This window comes from Daucus carota, chromosome 7 (genome assembly GCF_001625215.2).
Source record: "Daucus carota subsp. sativus chromosome 7, DH1 v3.0, whole genome shotgun sequence".
NCBI classification, from domain to species: domain Eukaryota; kingdom Viridiplantae; phylum Streptophyta; class Magnoliopsida; order Apiales; family Apiaceae; genus Daucus; species Daucus carota.
The window spans coordinates 9,338,672-9,354,846 of NC_030387.2; the positions used below are offsets into that span (position 1 = coordinate 9,338,672).

Genomic DNA, 16,175 nt, shown 5'->3' on the forward strand with positions numbered 1-16,175 from the left:
TTTTACAAACAGCACTTTTTTTACCAGCATTTTTACTCACAGCAACAGCAATTTTTAACAGCACTGCCAGACCCTAAATGCTTTCCTATTCCTAAATAATATTTGAATACTACTACTCCCATGTCCTCATGTTTCAAGTATCCGATGATTGTTCGTTTGACCCACATTTTGAAATATACTACTAATCAAATAGATGAAAATATTATTTTTCAATTTTTTTCCACATTTGAATATAATTTTAATATTTATATTAAAGAAATAAAATATAAATATCTAACGACGAGTCAAATATCAAATATTTGAAAATAAATGACATATATTTTCTTTTCCCAAAACCGCTTAATTTTGCGTTCATTTTTGTTTGACACATTTTTGATTTTCCCAAACAAGAATTTCCCTTTCCCAGAAGGCTCAATCAGCGCCACCGGACTCAACCCCCGCACATGTCGGCAGCTCCACCGCACTGTCCTTCTTATCCCTTAAAAACCCTAAAACCGACCCCACACTCATTTCATTCCACTCCTCTTCTCCCCAAACACGCCCTTACTCAATTCCACTGCTGTAGCAGCAGCAGCAGCAGCTTCGATAATCGCTGGACAGTCGATTGCGTAACGGACAGCAATCCGATTCACATCATCCTCAAGCCTCCGAACTCTTCGCTCTCAATGGCGTCGTCTTCGTCGACGACTCTCAAGAGATCTAAGAAGGTTTGTTTGTTTTATTGCGCCGAGATGAAGGCGCTGGCGGAGAGGATTGCCTCTGAGTCGGATACTATTGAGCTTCGGAGCATCACTTGGAGGTACACTATTCTTCACCTTTCGAAATGTTCGTTTGTGTGAAATGAAATGATTCTGTGTTTTTCGCTCTTACTTTCGAAGATAGTGTGCATTTCAGGTTGTGAATTGAGTAGGTTTGGGATGGACTTATGATAATTTAAAAGACATTTTTTCGGTTTTAAAGCTAATTTAGGAGTTGAATTGATATGACATTCCAGTAATGTAGTCTGCATTTTAGGTTTTGAAGTAATGTGCGGTATGAAAGATAGTAAAACTGTAAAAGTATCTGTAACTTACTCAGCATTATTTAGTTGCTATTTTGTGTTAATCTTGAAGATTTAGTGCAGAAAAGATGAAGAACAACCGACCTAGCATTATCATGTTTATGTACAAAACAATAAATAGGGATCAAGATACATAGAATATGAAGAAGAGAGATTGTTTTTACATAACTAAACTAACTGACAGGCATCTAGAATAGCATATCATTTGTCCAGCACTAAGCCTAGTATCTATTATAGCTAGCTAGCAACAACACATGAAGGTGGAGTTGGCGTAAACTAACTGCTGAGTTGGCAATGCTGATGTGGACCAGTTAGTTACACGAACACCGCCCTCTAGTTAGGATCTCCTGCAGAACTGATAAGTGAAGAACGAATAAGTGAAGGTGCAGGAGCATGAAATCCTAACTTGGACAACAAGTAATAAAACTGAGAAGCAGGCAGACTTTTAGTAAAAAGATCAGCAAGTTGGGACTTTGTAGGTAAGTAAATAAGTTGTATGAGACCTTCAAGGACTTTGTCACATGTAAAATGATAGTAATTTTGATATGCTAGGTGCGTTCATGGAAGACAAGATTTTTAGCAATATGAATTGCAGTTTGACTGCCACAAATCCACAATGCAGAGTGACTGGTTTAAAATTGGATACACCAAGTTTTGTCAAGCAAACGAACAAACCAAGTAAGTTCTGTCAGGCAACAAGTACCCTTTTGTAGCATGTAAGTTCAGATGTGGCAAAGGAGTGAAGACCTTGTAATAAATCAAAATCACAATCTGCAAGTAACTCATCTGAATTTTTTCCGACTAAGAAAAATGCCAATGTCTAGGTAGCTGACTTCAATACCCAGAAAGTAGTTTAATTTGCTCAAATCCTTAATACCAAGATCATTGTTTAAGTGCACTTTTAGAGCTGCAATGGGCTGCAAATCAGTGCATGTAAGAGTCACATTATCAACTTAAACTACATCCAAACAAACCAGATCACCAGTTTTCTTAATGAAAAGACTGTAATCATTTTTAAATTGAACAAATTCTTGATCTTTCAAAGTAAACAAAAATTTGGCAAACCACTCCCTGGATGATGCCTTGCTCAGGACCATAAGTGGATTTTCCGAGACAAACTTTAGAGTAAGGATTTGGTATTTCTGCGGGCACTTTCACGAACACCTTTTCACACCACTCTCCATGCAAAAATGCATTATTTACATCCAATTGATGTAAAGTCCAGTTTTTGCTAGCACCAAGAGCTTACGGGAGAAATAGTCTCCTCATAATCCATCCCATATTTTTGATTAAAGCCTTTTGCCACTAATCTGCCTTTACATCTTTTCAGTGTGCCATTTGCCTTAAGCTTAACCTTAAATACTTACTGGAGCCTATTTGCTTTTTCCCTTTTAGGAAGATCTACCAAATCCCTGGTGTGATTAACATTTAAAGGTTTAATCTCTGTAGTCATAGCAGCTTGCCATAAAGGATTGGCAGCAGCCTCAACATACCAAGATGGTTCAGTAATGTCACAAAGTTTGGAGAGGAACTTTTTGTGAGAATAGGATAAAAAATCTTAAGTGACTAGGCTAGACTAGTTATCTGAGTTAGAGGAAACTGTATTTGCGGCTAAGGCAGTGTTGCAGACAAATAGGAAGGTCTTTTAGAAACTCTATTAGAAGTGTGTGTAGGATAACCAATGAAAACCAAATTTAGGTCCATCATCAAATTTTGTTTAGTGAACTTTAGAAGTAGAAAAGAAGCATAAACAACAAAAATCTCTGAAATGGTCTAAAGTAGGAGATTCATTGAACAGTTTAAAGTAAGGTGTGAGATTATTGATGCTTTTAAGAGGTAATCTACTGATGATGTAAGTTGCAGATAAGACACACTCACCCTAATAGCGAAGAGGAAGCTTAGACTGTAGAAATAATGCCCTTGCTGTCTCCAATAAGTGCCTCTGTTTTCTCTTTACCACTCCATTCTGTTGGGGTGTGTAGACACAACTAGTCTGATGAATGATACCCTCAATTTTGCAAAATTTCTGAAAATATCCTTCACAAAATTCCTTTGCATTATCAGCTCAGATTATCTTTATTTAGTGCCAGAAAATTTTGTGGAAACATAAGCAACAAAACTCTGTAAAACTTGTGCTACATCAGATTTGTGCTTAAGTAAATGAATCCAAGTGAATTTGCTGTAATCATCAACAATTGTTAGAAATTGATTACATCCAGTAGGAGTCTTTATATGATAGGGACCCCAAATGTCTAAATGCAACAACTCAAAAGCTGCAGTTGTACTGGTAGTACTATGAGAAAAATACACAACTAGATTGTCTAGAAGCAGGAAAAGTCTGACATATGGCGTCTGATAGACAACTTTTGACTTCACAAGCTGAACCTGCAATCTTTAATTGAGTGAAAGAAATGTGACCAAGCCTTAAGTACCAGAGGTTTGCATCTTCAATAGCTGACCAACAATTAGCTCGAGGGTAGAAGTATTGATGCTGTATAGTCCATTTTTTTGAATACCAAGAAGCTTCAGGGTTAGCTTCTTCAAAGGGTCCTCGAGGAAGCTTTTTTCATGATCAATGTAAATTTTTGCACAGTTCTTGAATAGAGATGAGATTAAATCTAAACTCAGGAACATGGTGAACATCATGCAGAATTATGTCTGAGTTTATATAAATACCTTTCTGCCATCAGGCACAGTTATAAATTTGTGAGGACTTGCACATATCTTGAATGTACTGAACGAATTCAAATTAGAATAGATATGGTCTGTAGCACCACTATCTAGAATCCAGCTGGTAGAAGATGTAGATAACAAGCATAAAGTGCCTGCAAGGATTACCTTTTTGCTATTTGTGAAGCATTTCTATTAGTTGATGATATTGGGTAAAAGTAATAGGAGCAGATTGATCAGTGTTGTCGTTTCATTTTGAGTAGTTGCCACAGCAGCCTTCCTGTCCATGAAATTTTTGAGCCCTGGTGGATATCCATGCAATTTGAAACATCTTTCATTGTTGCGTCTTGCTATCTTGCAATGAGTGCATAAATATTTCTTAGCATTAGAAGATTTGAAATTGACAGGAGCTAAATTTCAAACATCTTTCATTGCTGCCTGCTATCTTGCAATGAGTGCATAGCATTAGAAGATTTGAAATTGACAGGAGCTAAATTTGGAGTAACATTGAATTATGGTCTTGGAAATGAAGATCTCCTGTGATCAGGAAATCTTCTCCTATCTGAGTAACAAGCCAAAGTCTCAGGTTGTGTGGTTAGCTGAACAACTTCCTTGTGCCTCTCCTCTAGACAAACATTCTGTAGGCATTAGTAAGATTAGGCATAGGACTCTGCATCAAGATATTAGCCCTCACAACAGAGAAATCTTCATTCAGCTTCATCATAAATCGAATCATTCTCTGATTTTCTTGCATCTGAGGCATCCTCGGTTCTAGATTACAATTACACTTAAGACATGTGCTATGAGGCAGTGGATTAGAGTCATTGAGTGCATCCCAGAGTCTTAAATTTTGTAAAAATCGGAGATTTTGTCAGCACCTTGATTGAGATTATCTATGTGTTGTTCAAATGAATACACTTGAGTCATAGATGTGTAACCAAACCTTTCATTAAGATCAATCCAAATCTCCCTGGATGTCTTAAGAAACAAGACGCTCTTGGCAATTGAATCATCGAGATTAAAAATCAGCCAAGAACACACCAAGTCATTTTAGCATTCCCAGGCTTTATATTCATTTGATGTATTTTTAGGTTTCTCAATACTTCCGTCTATAAATCCTAATTTGTTATTTGCTGATAGAGATAATATCATACCTCTTCCAATTGTTAAAACCAGTTCCATTAAACTTGACAGAGACTAGCTGAGATGAATTAGGATATGAAATATGAAGATGAAGGACGTATGAAATAGACCCTTAAGCTAGATGAATTAGGATATAAAGGACGTATGAAATAGACACTTGACGGATCCTGATTAGGACTCTAAACACGATTTGCTTCAGTCATGATGACTTTAGAGATTTAGTACTAAATTGATTACTAAACCTAATTGAATGATCTAATACGAAAGTGATGCGATAAACTGATGAACAAGTATCAAGTTCACTGAGAAAAACTTGAGTAAATATGAAGATCGACAAAGTGATATCAATAAAAACAAACTGTAATCAAGGATTAGAGAGAAAACACTTGTTTCCATAGACGAAATTGCAAATTTGACACACGAGATGAATTGCAGTAATGGACGATGAATGCTATCCGAAATCGAACAAGATTGCAGCAAAGAATCTGAATCAGTGATCACTGCTTTGATACCATGTTAATCTTGAAAATTTAGTGCGGAAAAAATAAAGAACAACCAACCTACTAACATTGCATCATCATGTTTATGTACAAAACAGTAGAGATAGATCAAGAAACATGAAGAAGAGAGATTGTTATTCCATAGCTAAACTAACTGAGAAGCATCTGGAATAGCAGATCATTTATATAGCACTAAACCTAGTATCTGTTATAGCTAGCTGCAGCACATGAAGGTGGAGGTGGTGTAACTAACTGCTGAGTTGGCAATGCTGATGTTGACCAGTTAGTTGCACAAACATTTTGCAAATTGGAAATGTAATAGTAATTACAATTTACGTATGTTAAGGTGCATCGAATGGATATCAAATTTGTATTTACAACAAGAAAATTTAAGAAATAATTTGTGGAGCTACAAGGCATTTTAGCATACATGCAAAATTATTATTAATATAGTTCATTTTAGTTGCAGTTATATTTTTTCATATTTTTTTCCTTGTCTTACAAGCGAAGGCTTACCTAGTCTATTTCCGGTTTTAGTTTCTACAGTTAATTCAAGAGCTGACCTTGAAATTCATACTCATATTTGATTAAATGAGTATAAAAAACATTGTTCTTGGAGTATATGTTGACTTTAGCATAGTGAGTTCCCCTCTTGGAGTATATGTTGACTTTAGCATAGCGAGTTCTCCTCTTCTTTTGCTAATAAGAGGTCAAGGGTTCAAAACTCATTGGAGTGGGGTATGGTTGTGTGCATATATAAATTCCTGCGATAATCATGTCGTTTTGATTATCACGTTCTAAAATAAACTATTATTTGAAGATAAGTAAATATGCACCAATTATTATAATTGATATTGTTGAGAACTTTAAGCTGCATATAGTTATTGATATTCCTAATTTTTTTTTTCTTACATGTGAAGGCTGACGTGGTCATTTTTGGTGATTTAACTTCAGGACATTTGCTGATGGCTTCCCCAATTTATTCATATCTAATGCTCATGGAATTCGTGGTCAGCATGTAGCTTTTCTTGCTTCATTTAGTTCCCCTGGAGTAATTTTTGAGCAGCTCTCTGTTATTTATGCACTACCAAAGCTGTTTGTCTCTTCATTCACATTGGTCCTTCCATTTTTCCCTACTGGGACTTCTGAGCGCATGGAAGAGGAAGGCGATATAGCAACAGCCTTTACTCTTGCTAGAATATTGTCGAATGTTCCCATTTCGAGGGGAGGACCCACAAGCTTGGTGGTTTTTGATATCCATGCTTTGCAGGTCAGTGCGGAAATGCTCTCTCTACAATATTGCTTTCTTACTTGGTTTTTAGCTTGTCAACCTCCTAATCATTTATTTCCTGATTACGTTTTCTTCTTTTTCTGGTTCATTGCAGGAACGATTTTACTTTGGTGATAATGTTTTACCATGCTTTGAAAGTGGGGTGCCTTTGCTTAAAAACAGGCTTCAACAGCTCCCTGACTCCGACAATGTAAGTATTTCATGAAACCAAATGTGCATATTGCTATTAATTTCCTGACATCCTTGACTTAAAGCTACTAATATTCATGCTTGTCCCAAAAGAGAAAGCTCCCCTATCCATAAACACTAATATATGATACTGCTAGAATATGAGATTAAATTTATGAATATATTTGTTTATTATTTGTTACTACTTATTTTTTTAACTAAATTCAATTTTATGTCTTTGACAAAATTTTTAAAGTAATTTTTAGCGTAAAAAATTTGATGTTGAAGACCTATTCGACACCGGCGATTATAACCAAACCAATCCGAACCGATCCAAACCGAAGTACTACGAATTGGTTTGGGTTACAAATTTATACGGTTCGGGTTGGTTTGAAATTTTGAAAACCCGATTTAATTGGGTTGGGTCGATAAATTCCGCTAACTCGCCGAACCCGAACCGGGTACACCCCTAGCTAGAATGTTGACTAGTTGTTTGGAATTGGGGTTGCAAGTTGATTAATTTTGTGCTATAAAGTATGCATGTTACTGTTTTATAAATTCTTTTCAAAGACTGCCAGTCATTACAATTAGAATGGGGCAAATAATGAAAATCTGAGGATTTAGTAGACCATTTACATATTGTTTGGGTGAATGGTTGGGGGTGTTAGATTGCATGGACCTATCACAGACTTAAGTACCTTCTCTAGTACTATGACAGAAGTGACTATACTGAATACAATTCCGTGTACACACTTGTAACCAAGTTACCAGACTGCTTATAGATAGTATGAATCTGGGTTATGTCTTATTGAGTGTAATAGATAGTATGAATCTGGGTTATGTCTTATTGAGTGTACATGCTGAATGGAAGGTCCACTCTGACTTGTTTGCTGTCGAATAGTAAAACTTTAAAATATTTGTGTTTCTTATTGAAATGCATGATTATTGAGAACCTCTGATGCTGCCACATACTTCTCTTCACTAATACTATGCGGTTTAACTTTTTACGATTTCGACTTGTAGGTTTAGTGATTGTTTTGAATTAACTCAATCTTAGAGGTTCAGTATAATATGATATTTACTGTCTGTAGGAGATGACAGTATTTGTTTTCTGAAAAACTTCTGACAAGTCATATTTGCCATTGTTAGATATCAATTGCTTTTCCAGATGATGGTGCATGGAAACGGTTTCATAAGCAGCTGCAACATTTTCCAACGGTACTCCATCATTCCCTATTCAAGCCGAAAAAAGTATTGATATTAGGTTGTGTTCAAACTCTGAAATATATATATTCAAGTTATGTTCATATGTCCATATAGTAGCACCATAGCGTATATCTTTGTTTTTGGGGGATTATAACGTGGTCCCGAGTTTTTGGAAAGAAAGGGAAAGAAATTTAGCTTTTTTTCGAGTTCCCCAAATTTTTAAAGGAAAGGAAGGAAGAAAGAGGAAGAGGAAATATGATATAAAAATGTATTGAATCGATTCTTTTTAATGAATTCCTCTCAAAACTGGGAAAATTGAGAGAAGAAGAAGGTATGAACTATGAAAATAAATGTGATTGATCATTTCTTAATATCCCAGCTTCTTTTCTTTGCTTAAAAAAACCAAGGAACATATTTATACAGTTTTTCCCCTTTCTTTTCTCCCAATTCCAATTCTTTTTTTCTTTTCTGTTCTACATCTAAAACACTTGGGAAATGTTGAGACACCAGGGTGATGACTCTTAAAAAAGCAATGCGCCCATGCTACATTGAAACTTTTAAAACAGTTGGTTTGCTTTTAAATCTTAAAACGAATGTCATCTAGGTTTTAAAATAATGACTTGTGGCTTACAATGACTTAATGTGGCAAGTCCTCAACTTAAATTGTCTGTTTGGGTAATTTAATATTATAGGTGACTTGTGAATTATTAAAAATATAATAATAAAAATAAATTTGATAGATTATTCATTTTAGTGTTGAAGTTGACTCCTATTATAAAAATCATAAAAAGTACATCCTACCAACTTCCGACTATTTTTAACTTGAAGTCGTCCTCTGGCTTATTACACAAACATACATTTTTCAGCTTAAATTCGAAAATGGCTTAGAGCTCGGGCTTAAAGCCCGGGCAAACAGCCTCCTACTCTAGAAATACACGGGGGATAATTTTACATATGAATGACCAGCTGAATGATTAAATTTCAGATTGTCTGCAACAAAGTAAGAGAAGGGGATCAAAGAATCGTCCGCCTTAAAGAAGGAGACCCAAAAGGACGTCATGTTGTCATAGTCGACGATCTTGTACAATCAGGCGGCACACTGATTGAATGTCAGGTAAAAATTGACGAAAATCTTTTTAAGTTTTCTTTGCTTCTCATTCTAAATTTTACTTTACTGATTGAGAGACTAGAGTACTGGACCCATCTTCCATGTCTAAGTATCCGTGTTGGACACTCGACACTCGGACAGGAGTATGGACACTCATATACTTTCCTTTGGCAAAAAATATTAGAGTGTATGTTCAGGAAATTGCCGTGTCTCACTTAGACATGTATTTATGTTGGACACTTTAAGCCAATTACTGGTAACAGAGTATAAAGATGATAAAAAACCTCATTAGGGGATGCTTGTAGAGATTTAGTATCCAATGTTGTGTTACAGGGTTTTGTATTGCCTTTTAAGGTTTCTAGACGTGTTGCCAGACTGCCAATGTTATGGAAAATATCGAAGAGTACTTGGGTTATGTGGTTGTGCCATTGTGTGCTTAAGTTATACCTTAGACGTTTAGTTAACCTACAAGAGAAATTGTTTAATGGATTTTAGCCTCCCCATTGTCATGCATTGGTTTTAGCTTTGAATATAAAATCACTTATTGAATAAGATTTAGAGTTTCTTCGGTGATTACTTTCTAAATTTCAATGATCTGAATTTCATTCCTTGCCTCTTTCAGAAAATGTTGGCCAAACATGGTGCAGCAAAAATCAGTGCCTACGTGACACACGGAATATTTCCCAATAGGTCATGGGAGCGCTTTGAACATGATACAAATGGTATGCTTATATGTATTGTATTAATCTCTTTTTAATGCTACAGTACCTACTCCTTATTAACTTAAGATATTTTCATACCTGACTGCTTTTGTTTTTTTAGCCTCTTAAAGTGTAAAAACTGATTCCAATATATCTTAGCGAGCAGTAAACTCCTTCCAGGTTCTTAACGGCTACTGGTGCAGTTGCAATTTTGGTTGGAATTACTTTCCCTGCATTCGTACACAGAAAATATACTGTAAAACACTGCTTGATAACTCAAATTGACAAACACAATTGAAATCACTGCACTTGATGAAAACATGGACTGCAGAATTGATACATGAAGAGCTAATGCTTTTCTCCACCGGGCACCTTTACATACTCATATGCACTCAAACACACATTGGAAAACTTTTGTCCGTATCTGGTATTTTAATTGCAGTGGTAAAAATATCAAATCATCTTTGTTATTGGATTCCTGATTACAGTTTGTAGTGTCGGAAAGTCGCAGGTTTTCACTTTTTTATATTGGTGTTACTGACCTCATTGCATTTCAATATTATTTTCCTAAATTACTATATTGTCATTTGCTACTTTATAAGCTTCCAGATATGATGCCCTTTCCCGTATTTTTTGGCTCAGGTTGTCCTGAGAATGGATTCAACTACTTCTGGATCACAGATTCATGCCCATTGACAGTGAAAGAAGTGAAGAACAGACAACCATTTGAAGTCCTCAGCCTTGCTTCTTCAATAGCTGCTACACTGCATATCTAAAGTTTCTGTTTCCGAAAGATTGGATTTAGTTCGTTTGTAGAATTTAAATCAAAGAAATAGTTGGTGGTTTTTTCTTCAATCATAACCATCGTCTTTATAGAGTTGAACGGTCAAAACTTGGAATCGGGATTTTTCACTGCTTTCTCAGCTGTTGGATTAGATTAATGGAATTATTATTTCAACTCATAGTCATAAGAATTCTGAGATATCAGATATATGCTGTTATATTACACGGTATTTCTTTTGTTTTTGTCTGCCAAGTTTTTTGCTTACTAATACCATGTCTATACACTTGTAGTGTATGATACTTGCTTTTGTATAGTCTTGGACATCAGACAACGTTTATTATGTGAATTCAGTTATTTTTTTTCTATATGTTCCCCTTCTTTCTCGTATCCATTTTCGTACTTTCATCCATCTCTTCCTCGTGTATCTATTTTCGTCTCTGTAACAATGGAACTTTTAGAAATATCAAGGAAGCTCTTCTCCAATTGTTTTCATCCACTCCTACTTGATCTGATCTAATTACTTGGTTGTAAGAGAGATTTGGCAGTTTTCAGTAGAGAGAGTTTAAACTACAAAGTGTAGTTAAAAGTGGAGGTCTTGTCACATTCTGCTTTTACTCAGAGATATACGTGTGGTTTGTAAAAGGAAATTGATAAATTAACAGATAAAAACGAATTGTTCTCAGGTTCCATTTTCTTTGTACGTATTACAGATTGCAGGCAAGCTAGCTGGGAGGCTCTTGCTCTCCACCAACCAGAAATTACAAAAAAAATAAAACCAAAAAAAGGCAATTACAAATGAATTGTATCTTTGTGAGCAGCGAGCAAAGAAAAGGCTTTAGTTGATTGAAGATAAGCGCGTTATAAAGAGCTGGAAATCTTCTTCTTTGCTCACCATACTAACCCTGACATACTTGGGATCTGACCCGAATCGCCTTCCACTTCTGGTCAGCACCTTATGCCCTCTAAACAACTTCTCGCAATCATCTATACTGTCCTTGGCCTTGATCCATGCAAAAGCTGTGGAAAAAACAACACTGAAAATCTCGACATCTATCTATCTTATTGGAATAATGCAGAATGAGTTTGTATTGCAATTACCAGGATGTGCTTCGGAGAAATCTTGGGTGAAATGACAATACTTGATGGGGTACTTGGCAAGGCTGAACACTTGACTATGCTTCAGAGTGTTCCTTAATTTGTCCCATCTTTTGCTCAGGATGCTTTGTCCATAGAGAAAGAAGTTGTCAGTAATGCCATTGGAAGATTTTGGATCTTTACAGCCATTGGAAATGACTTCCAGGATCTTCGCAGCCCTCTGCTGGGATTCTTTTGATACACCAATCGTGCTGATTGTCATGAAAGTAACCATTTTTTGTGCTACTTCTTTATCCTTCACCAGAGCCCAACTGTAGCATAAAAGTAGGCTTATACCGTTATACGCCTTACAGATTAGTATCTGTTCTAATAAACATATCAGGGGTGAGTGAGAATCGAGCCCAGAAACTATTAAGATAGGCCTTTGCCTACTACAACATCCTATTAAGCTTATAATAAAACTGTATATATATATTTTTTTTGTAGTAGGTGATTAAATTATAACAACAGTATGGAATTGTATTTCTTACCCAATTCTGGAGCCAGCATGTCCAGTGCATTTGGAAACTGTAAACAGCATTATATCATAATCAGCTGGAGCAGTGATGGGAGTGTACTGAGGCCAGTAATAGGCGAGATCATGAACAAGTTTTCCTCCGTCTTTTTTCACAACTGCCTCTCGACACACACCATCCGGGTTGTTTGGAGAGGTCACCATTTCAATGTATGGTCCGTCCTTGTCAAATGTGTGGGCGTCGCCTTCCCACTTGTAGAGCCCTGACCGCAAAAATTCAGCCATCTCCTTGTAGCACTGTAGAAATCAAGTTACTGTTCAGCACATCTGTCTCAAGAACCTAAACTCCTTTTCTGATATGATATTGATAAGATACAAGTAAGCCTTTAACAAAAATCTTAAGATTTTAGAAGAATTGGTCGGTGCACATGAAACGTCAACACTACGCAAAAACCTGCAAACCATTTTCAGCTAATTAAGTTGTAGCAGTTGGTGCTAACTTAGCATATCAGTGGAGTCTGGAACCAAGTGCATGTGGCTCCATACCAGAGCTTGCTTTCGAATCTTAAACACATGTGCCACTTTTCGTTTCTTTTGTTCAGGGATTTCGGATTCATGTGTGACAACATAATGTCAAGAAAGGTCAGGGGGAACGACAAAATTTGTCGTATATGAACAAAATTGCAGATGTGCTGTGTGGTTGACTTTAATATAGTATTACACTAATCTTAGATCTTATGAACATCTAATTAAGACCACATCTTTTGGTTTAGGTTACCTACAACAGATTTCGTACAGAAATTTAAACTTCAAAACAGTGACGTATTAATTTGAGTGTCTGTAAAATAAGTAACAAGGTAACGTGGCTCACCGAGTAATAAGGAGCTGCACAGACAATGCTGGCTGGCTTTGGCTGGTCTGGTGGCGCGAGAGCATAGAGAGCAGCCTGAATAAGCTGACTAGACCCTGTTCCAACGACAATGTAATGATCGTCGACAACTGCATTTCCAACCACCTTATGCAAATTCTTGATGGATTCCTCCAGTTTTGGCTCCAAAAACCAGCACAAATTTTCAGTATCAGCAAAGTAGCTTAATGACTGATACCCTGGAATCATCACTGTACACTTATCCCCCATGTTTCTCCAGTAAGTCTCGAAAATCATTGGATCCCCACTGTTGAAACCATGAAAAATTAAGTCCATCAATCTCAATTCCAAATTTTAATTAAAATCACCATCTAACATGATAAGATACTTATAGCCATATCTTCTAAAATAACCCGTTCTCCTAAAAGCTCCAGGTGTTAGGTTATGGGCTTACAGGTACAAGATTCATATCATATTTTCTTAACATAATCGTCGAATATTAACTCAAAAACCAGTAAACAGCATCTCAAAATTTGTAAAAAAAACAAAAATGCATAAAAATAAAACATACTGATCAAGATTGACAAGAGTATCAGACGATAAGTTTGTGGCAGCACCATTATTCCTGGCATGACCCTGCTCTGTTGCGCCACACATCTTCTCTTTTCCTTAAAAAAAACAAAAAAAAAACTTGCAATTTCTCTCAGAGATTTCAGAAATATATGTATGTATGTATGAGTGCAGCCACTTATGTTGTTGCATGTTGAAGCTTCTCTATTTATAGATGTTGTGTGATGTCAGATGAGGCAAATGCATTAAAATTTGATTGTTTTGGATTAAAATAGGTGGCTGCATTTGGAAGAATATCATGGAGGGGGGACATTAAAGTGCGATACCAGGCATTATAATTGAGATTAGAATGAATAAAATATAAATTACCAGGCATTAAGTGGGTGTTTGGGCAGGGCTTAAAAGCCCCGCTTCTACAGTTTTAAGTTAGAAGCACTTATTCGTATTGGTTGTGTAAAAAGTCGAGAAACACTTATAAAAAGTTGGGATTTCTAACTTTTGTTTCATTACCTCTACTTTTTTCTCATACACTTTAATCATTTATAAGTTTTAACTAATTTGTAACTCTCTACTTCACTTGTTTTACTTTAACCAAGAATCACTTAGTTTAAATTCACCCAAACGGCCTCTAAATATAGTAGTTAACTGTTGTTGAAAGTTTGTTAAGGGGTCCCCTTGGATTAATCGTGTTTTAGCTGGAAAGAAACACAGGGGCCCTCTTTTTTCATACCAAATTTTTAATATTTTAATTTTATAATATATTGTAAAATACATTTTTTTAGTTTAATTTATATGGTTTTTAAATAACCAATTAATAATAAAAAAATAACACGGCAATTAAAAATTAATCAAGAACAAACATGAAATAAATTTGATCGTGGATTAATCCAATATTATGGAGAGCAATAAACTGATTTGTTCATAACCATTTATGCATATGTACTCGCTGCACTGCAACTCGCTTGAATTATTGATTGTAATTATAATCTTATACAAATTTTTATTGCTGATCAAAATTCGAAAATTCGGTAGATTTAATATTTTGGAAATAAAATCAGACCAAAAATCCACTTATGAAGATAAACAAAATTCAGATAAATTAGGAACAAAATTCACTCTGAACAGATCCAATGAGAATTTTCATTGATAAAGTAAAAATAAATCTAAAAAATTAATTGATTTGAGATTTTTCATCAGTAAATATGAATAAATCGATAAAATAAATAAATTGAATAAATAGGAGAGTTAGTATTTTAAAATGTCAGAGGAATGGTTGACTATTTGGGTACTAAATAGAATGCTCACAACGCGGACGTGAGACGTATTGTTGTTATAACAACTTTATTCATTTGATGTTTGAACGAAAACTTTCTAGAAACATATTTAGCATGTGTTTTGTCTAATTGTCTTCATAATAATTTGGTTCGGATACATTTGATATGGCTTTTTTCTAGATTGGGGTCGTTTGGATTAACTTAAAATAAGTGCTTATTGCTTAAAATAAAGAAGTGGAGTAGAAGTTAGAAGCAAGATAAGACTTATAAGTGATTAAAGTGTTTGAGAAATAAGCAGAAGTCCTGAGACAAAAGCTAGCATTCCTAGCTTTTTATAAGTGTTTCTTGACTTATTACAAAAGCTAGCATTCCTAGCTTTTTATAAGTGTTTCTTGACTTATTACACAAACGGTATGAATAAGTGCTCATAACTTATAATCCCGGAAGCTGGACTTATAAGTGTTCCCCAAACACTCACATTATATGCGTTATTGGGCCGACGGAACATGTTAATTATCATCTTAAATGCATAATAAAGAATCCAAACGATATCTTTGATGTCTTAAATTATTCACCTCGATGTAAAAATTGCATGTGAAGCCGTTGGAAAGAATTTGATAATTCAGTTGAGATTGAGATATTTGAGATTCTAGTTTAATGCTCATAACCCGGACTACTTGAAGGACAGACAAGTAGTAACCAACACATCAAGTGTCATATTTTAGATGGATTTTTGGTATCTTAGCCTCTTAGGTATTTCAAGTGTGATCCTGTGATTGTTATATTTCCGGTTAATAGTGTGTTTTTATGGAAGTGTGGAGTTGGGAAATAAATTTCACGTAGGATAGTTTTTGAATTTTTTTTCTCAACTTGATTCTGTAAGTTAGCAATATTACGGTAGTAATAAATATTTATCTTATAACATGACATTGAAAACCAAACACGATAAAACAAGACAATTTAATATCACCTGTACCACTGTGAGTGCAGGAGATCAACAGGTCCGAATGTATCACTGCATAACAAGATTAAAACTAGGTCTCGCTTAAAATATGTACAAGATAGTGTTATCTGAAATACTAACTACCAAATTTGAGTAATTCTTACTTGTTATTTAAGTTGTAACCTTCGATTCTTAATAGAATAAAATTCATCTATTATCGAATCTGAATATATGGATATCTTTAACAAGGTCTCGCTCAATGTAAATCATCATAAAATCT

At 35.3% G+C, this 16,175-nt stretch overlaps 2 protein-coding genes across 2 annotated transcripts; one reads left to right on the forward strand and one right to left on the reverse strand.

Moving 5' to 3' along the window:
• Window positions 1-347: 347 nt before the first annotated feature.
• Window positions 348-10,998, forward strand: LOC108193602 (ribose-phosphate pyrophosphokinase 4). The gene is made up of 7 exons (XM_017360322.2): window positions 348-799; window positions 6,328-6,643; window positions 6,759-6,854; window positions 7,982-8,050; window positions 9,024-9,152; window positions 9,769-9,868; window positions 10,490-10,998. The coding sequence occupies exons 1-7, from the start codon at window positions 444-446 to the stop codon at window positions 10,621-10,623; spliced, it is 1,200 nt and encodes a 399-aa protein (XP_017215811.1). The 5' UTR covers window positions 348-443; the 3' UTR covers window positions 10,624-10,998.
• A 272-nt stretch (window positions 10,999-11,270) lies between these two features.
• On the reverse strand, window positions 11,271-13,903 carry LOC108194678 (L-tryptophan--pyruvate aminotransferase 1). The gene is made up of 5 exons (XM_017361629.2): window positions 13,680-13,903; window positions 13,112-13,415; window positions 12,257-12,537; window positions 11,730-12,037; window positions 11,271-11,648 (listed from the first exon to the last, which is right to left on the reverse strand). The coding sequence occupies exons 1-5, from the start codon at window positions 13,763-13,765 to the stop codon at window positions 11,467-11,469; spliced, it is 1,161 nt and encodes a 386-aa protein (XP_017217118.1). The 5' UTR covers window positions 13,766-13,903; the 3' UTR covers window positions 11,271-11,466.
• Between the last annotated feature and the right edge of the window lie 2,272 nt (window positions 13,904-16,175).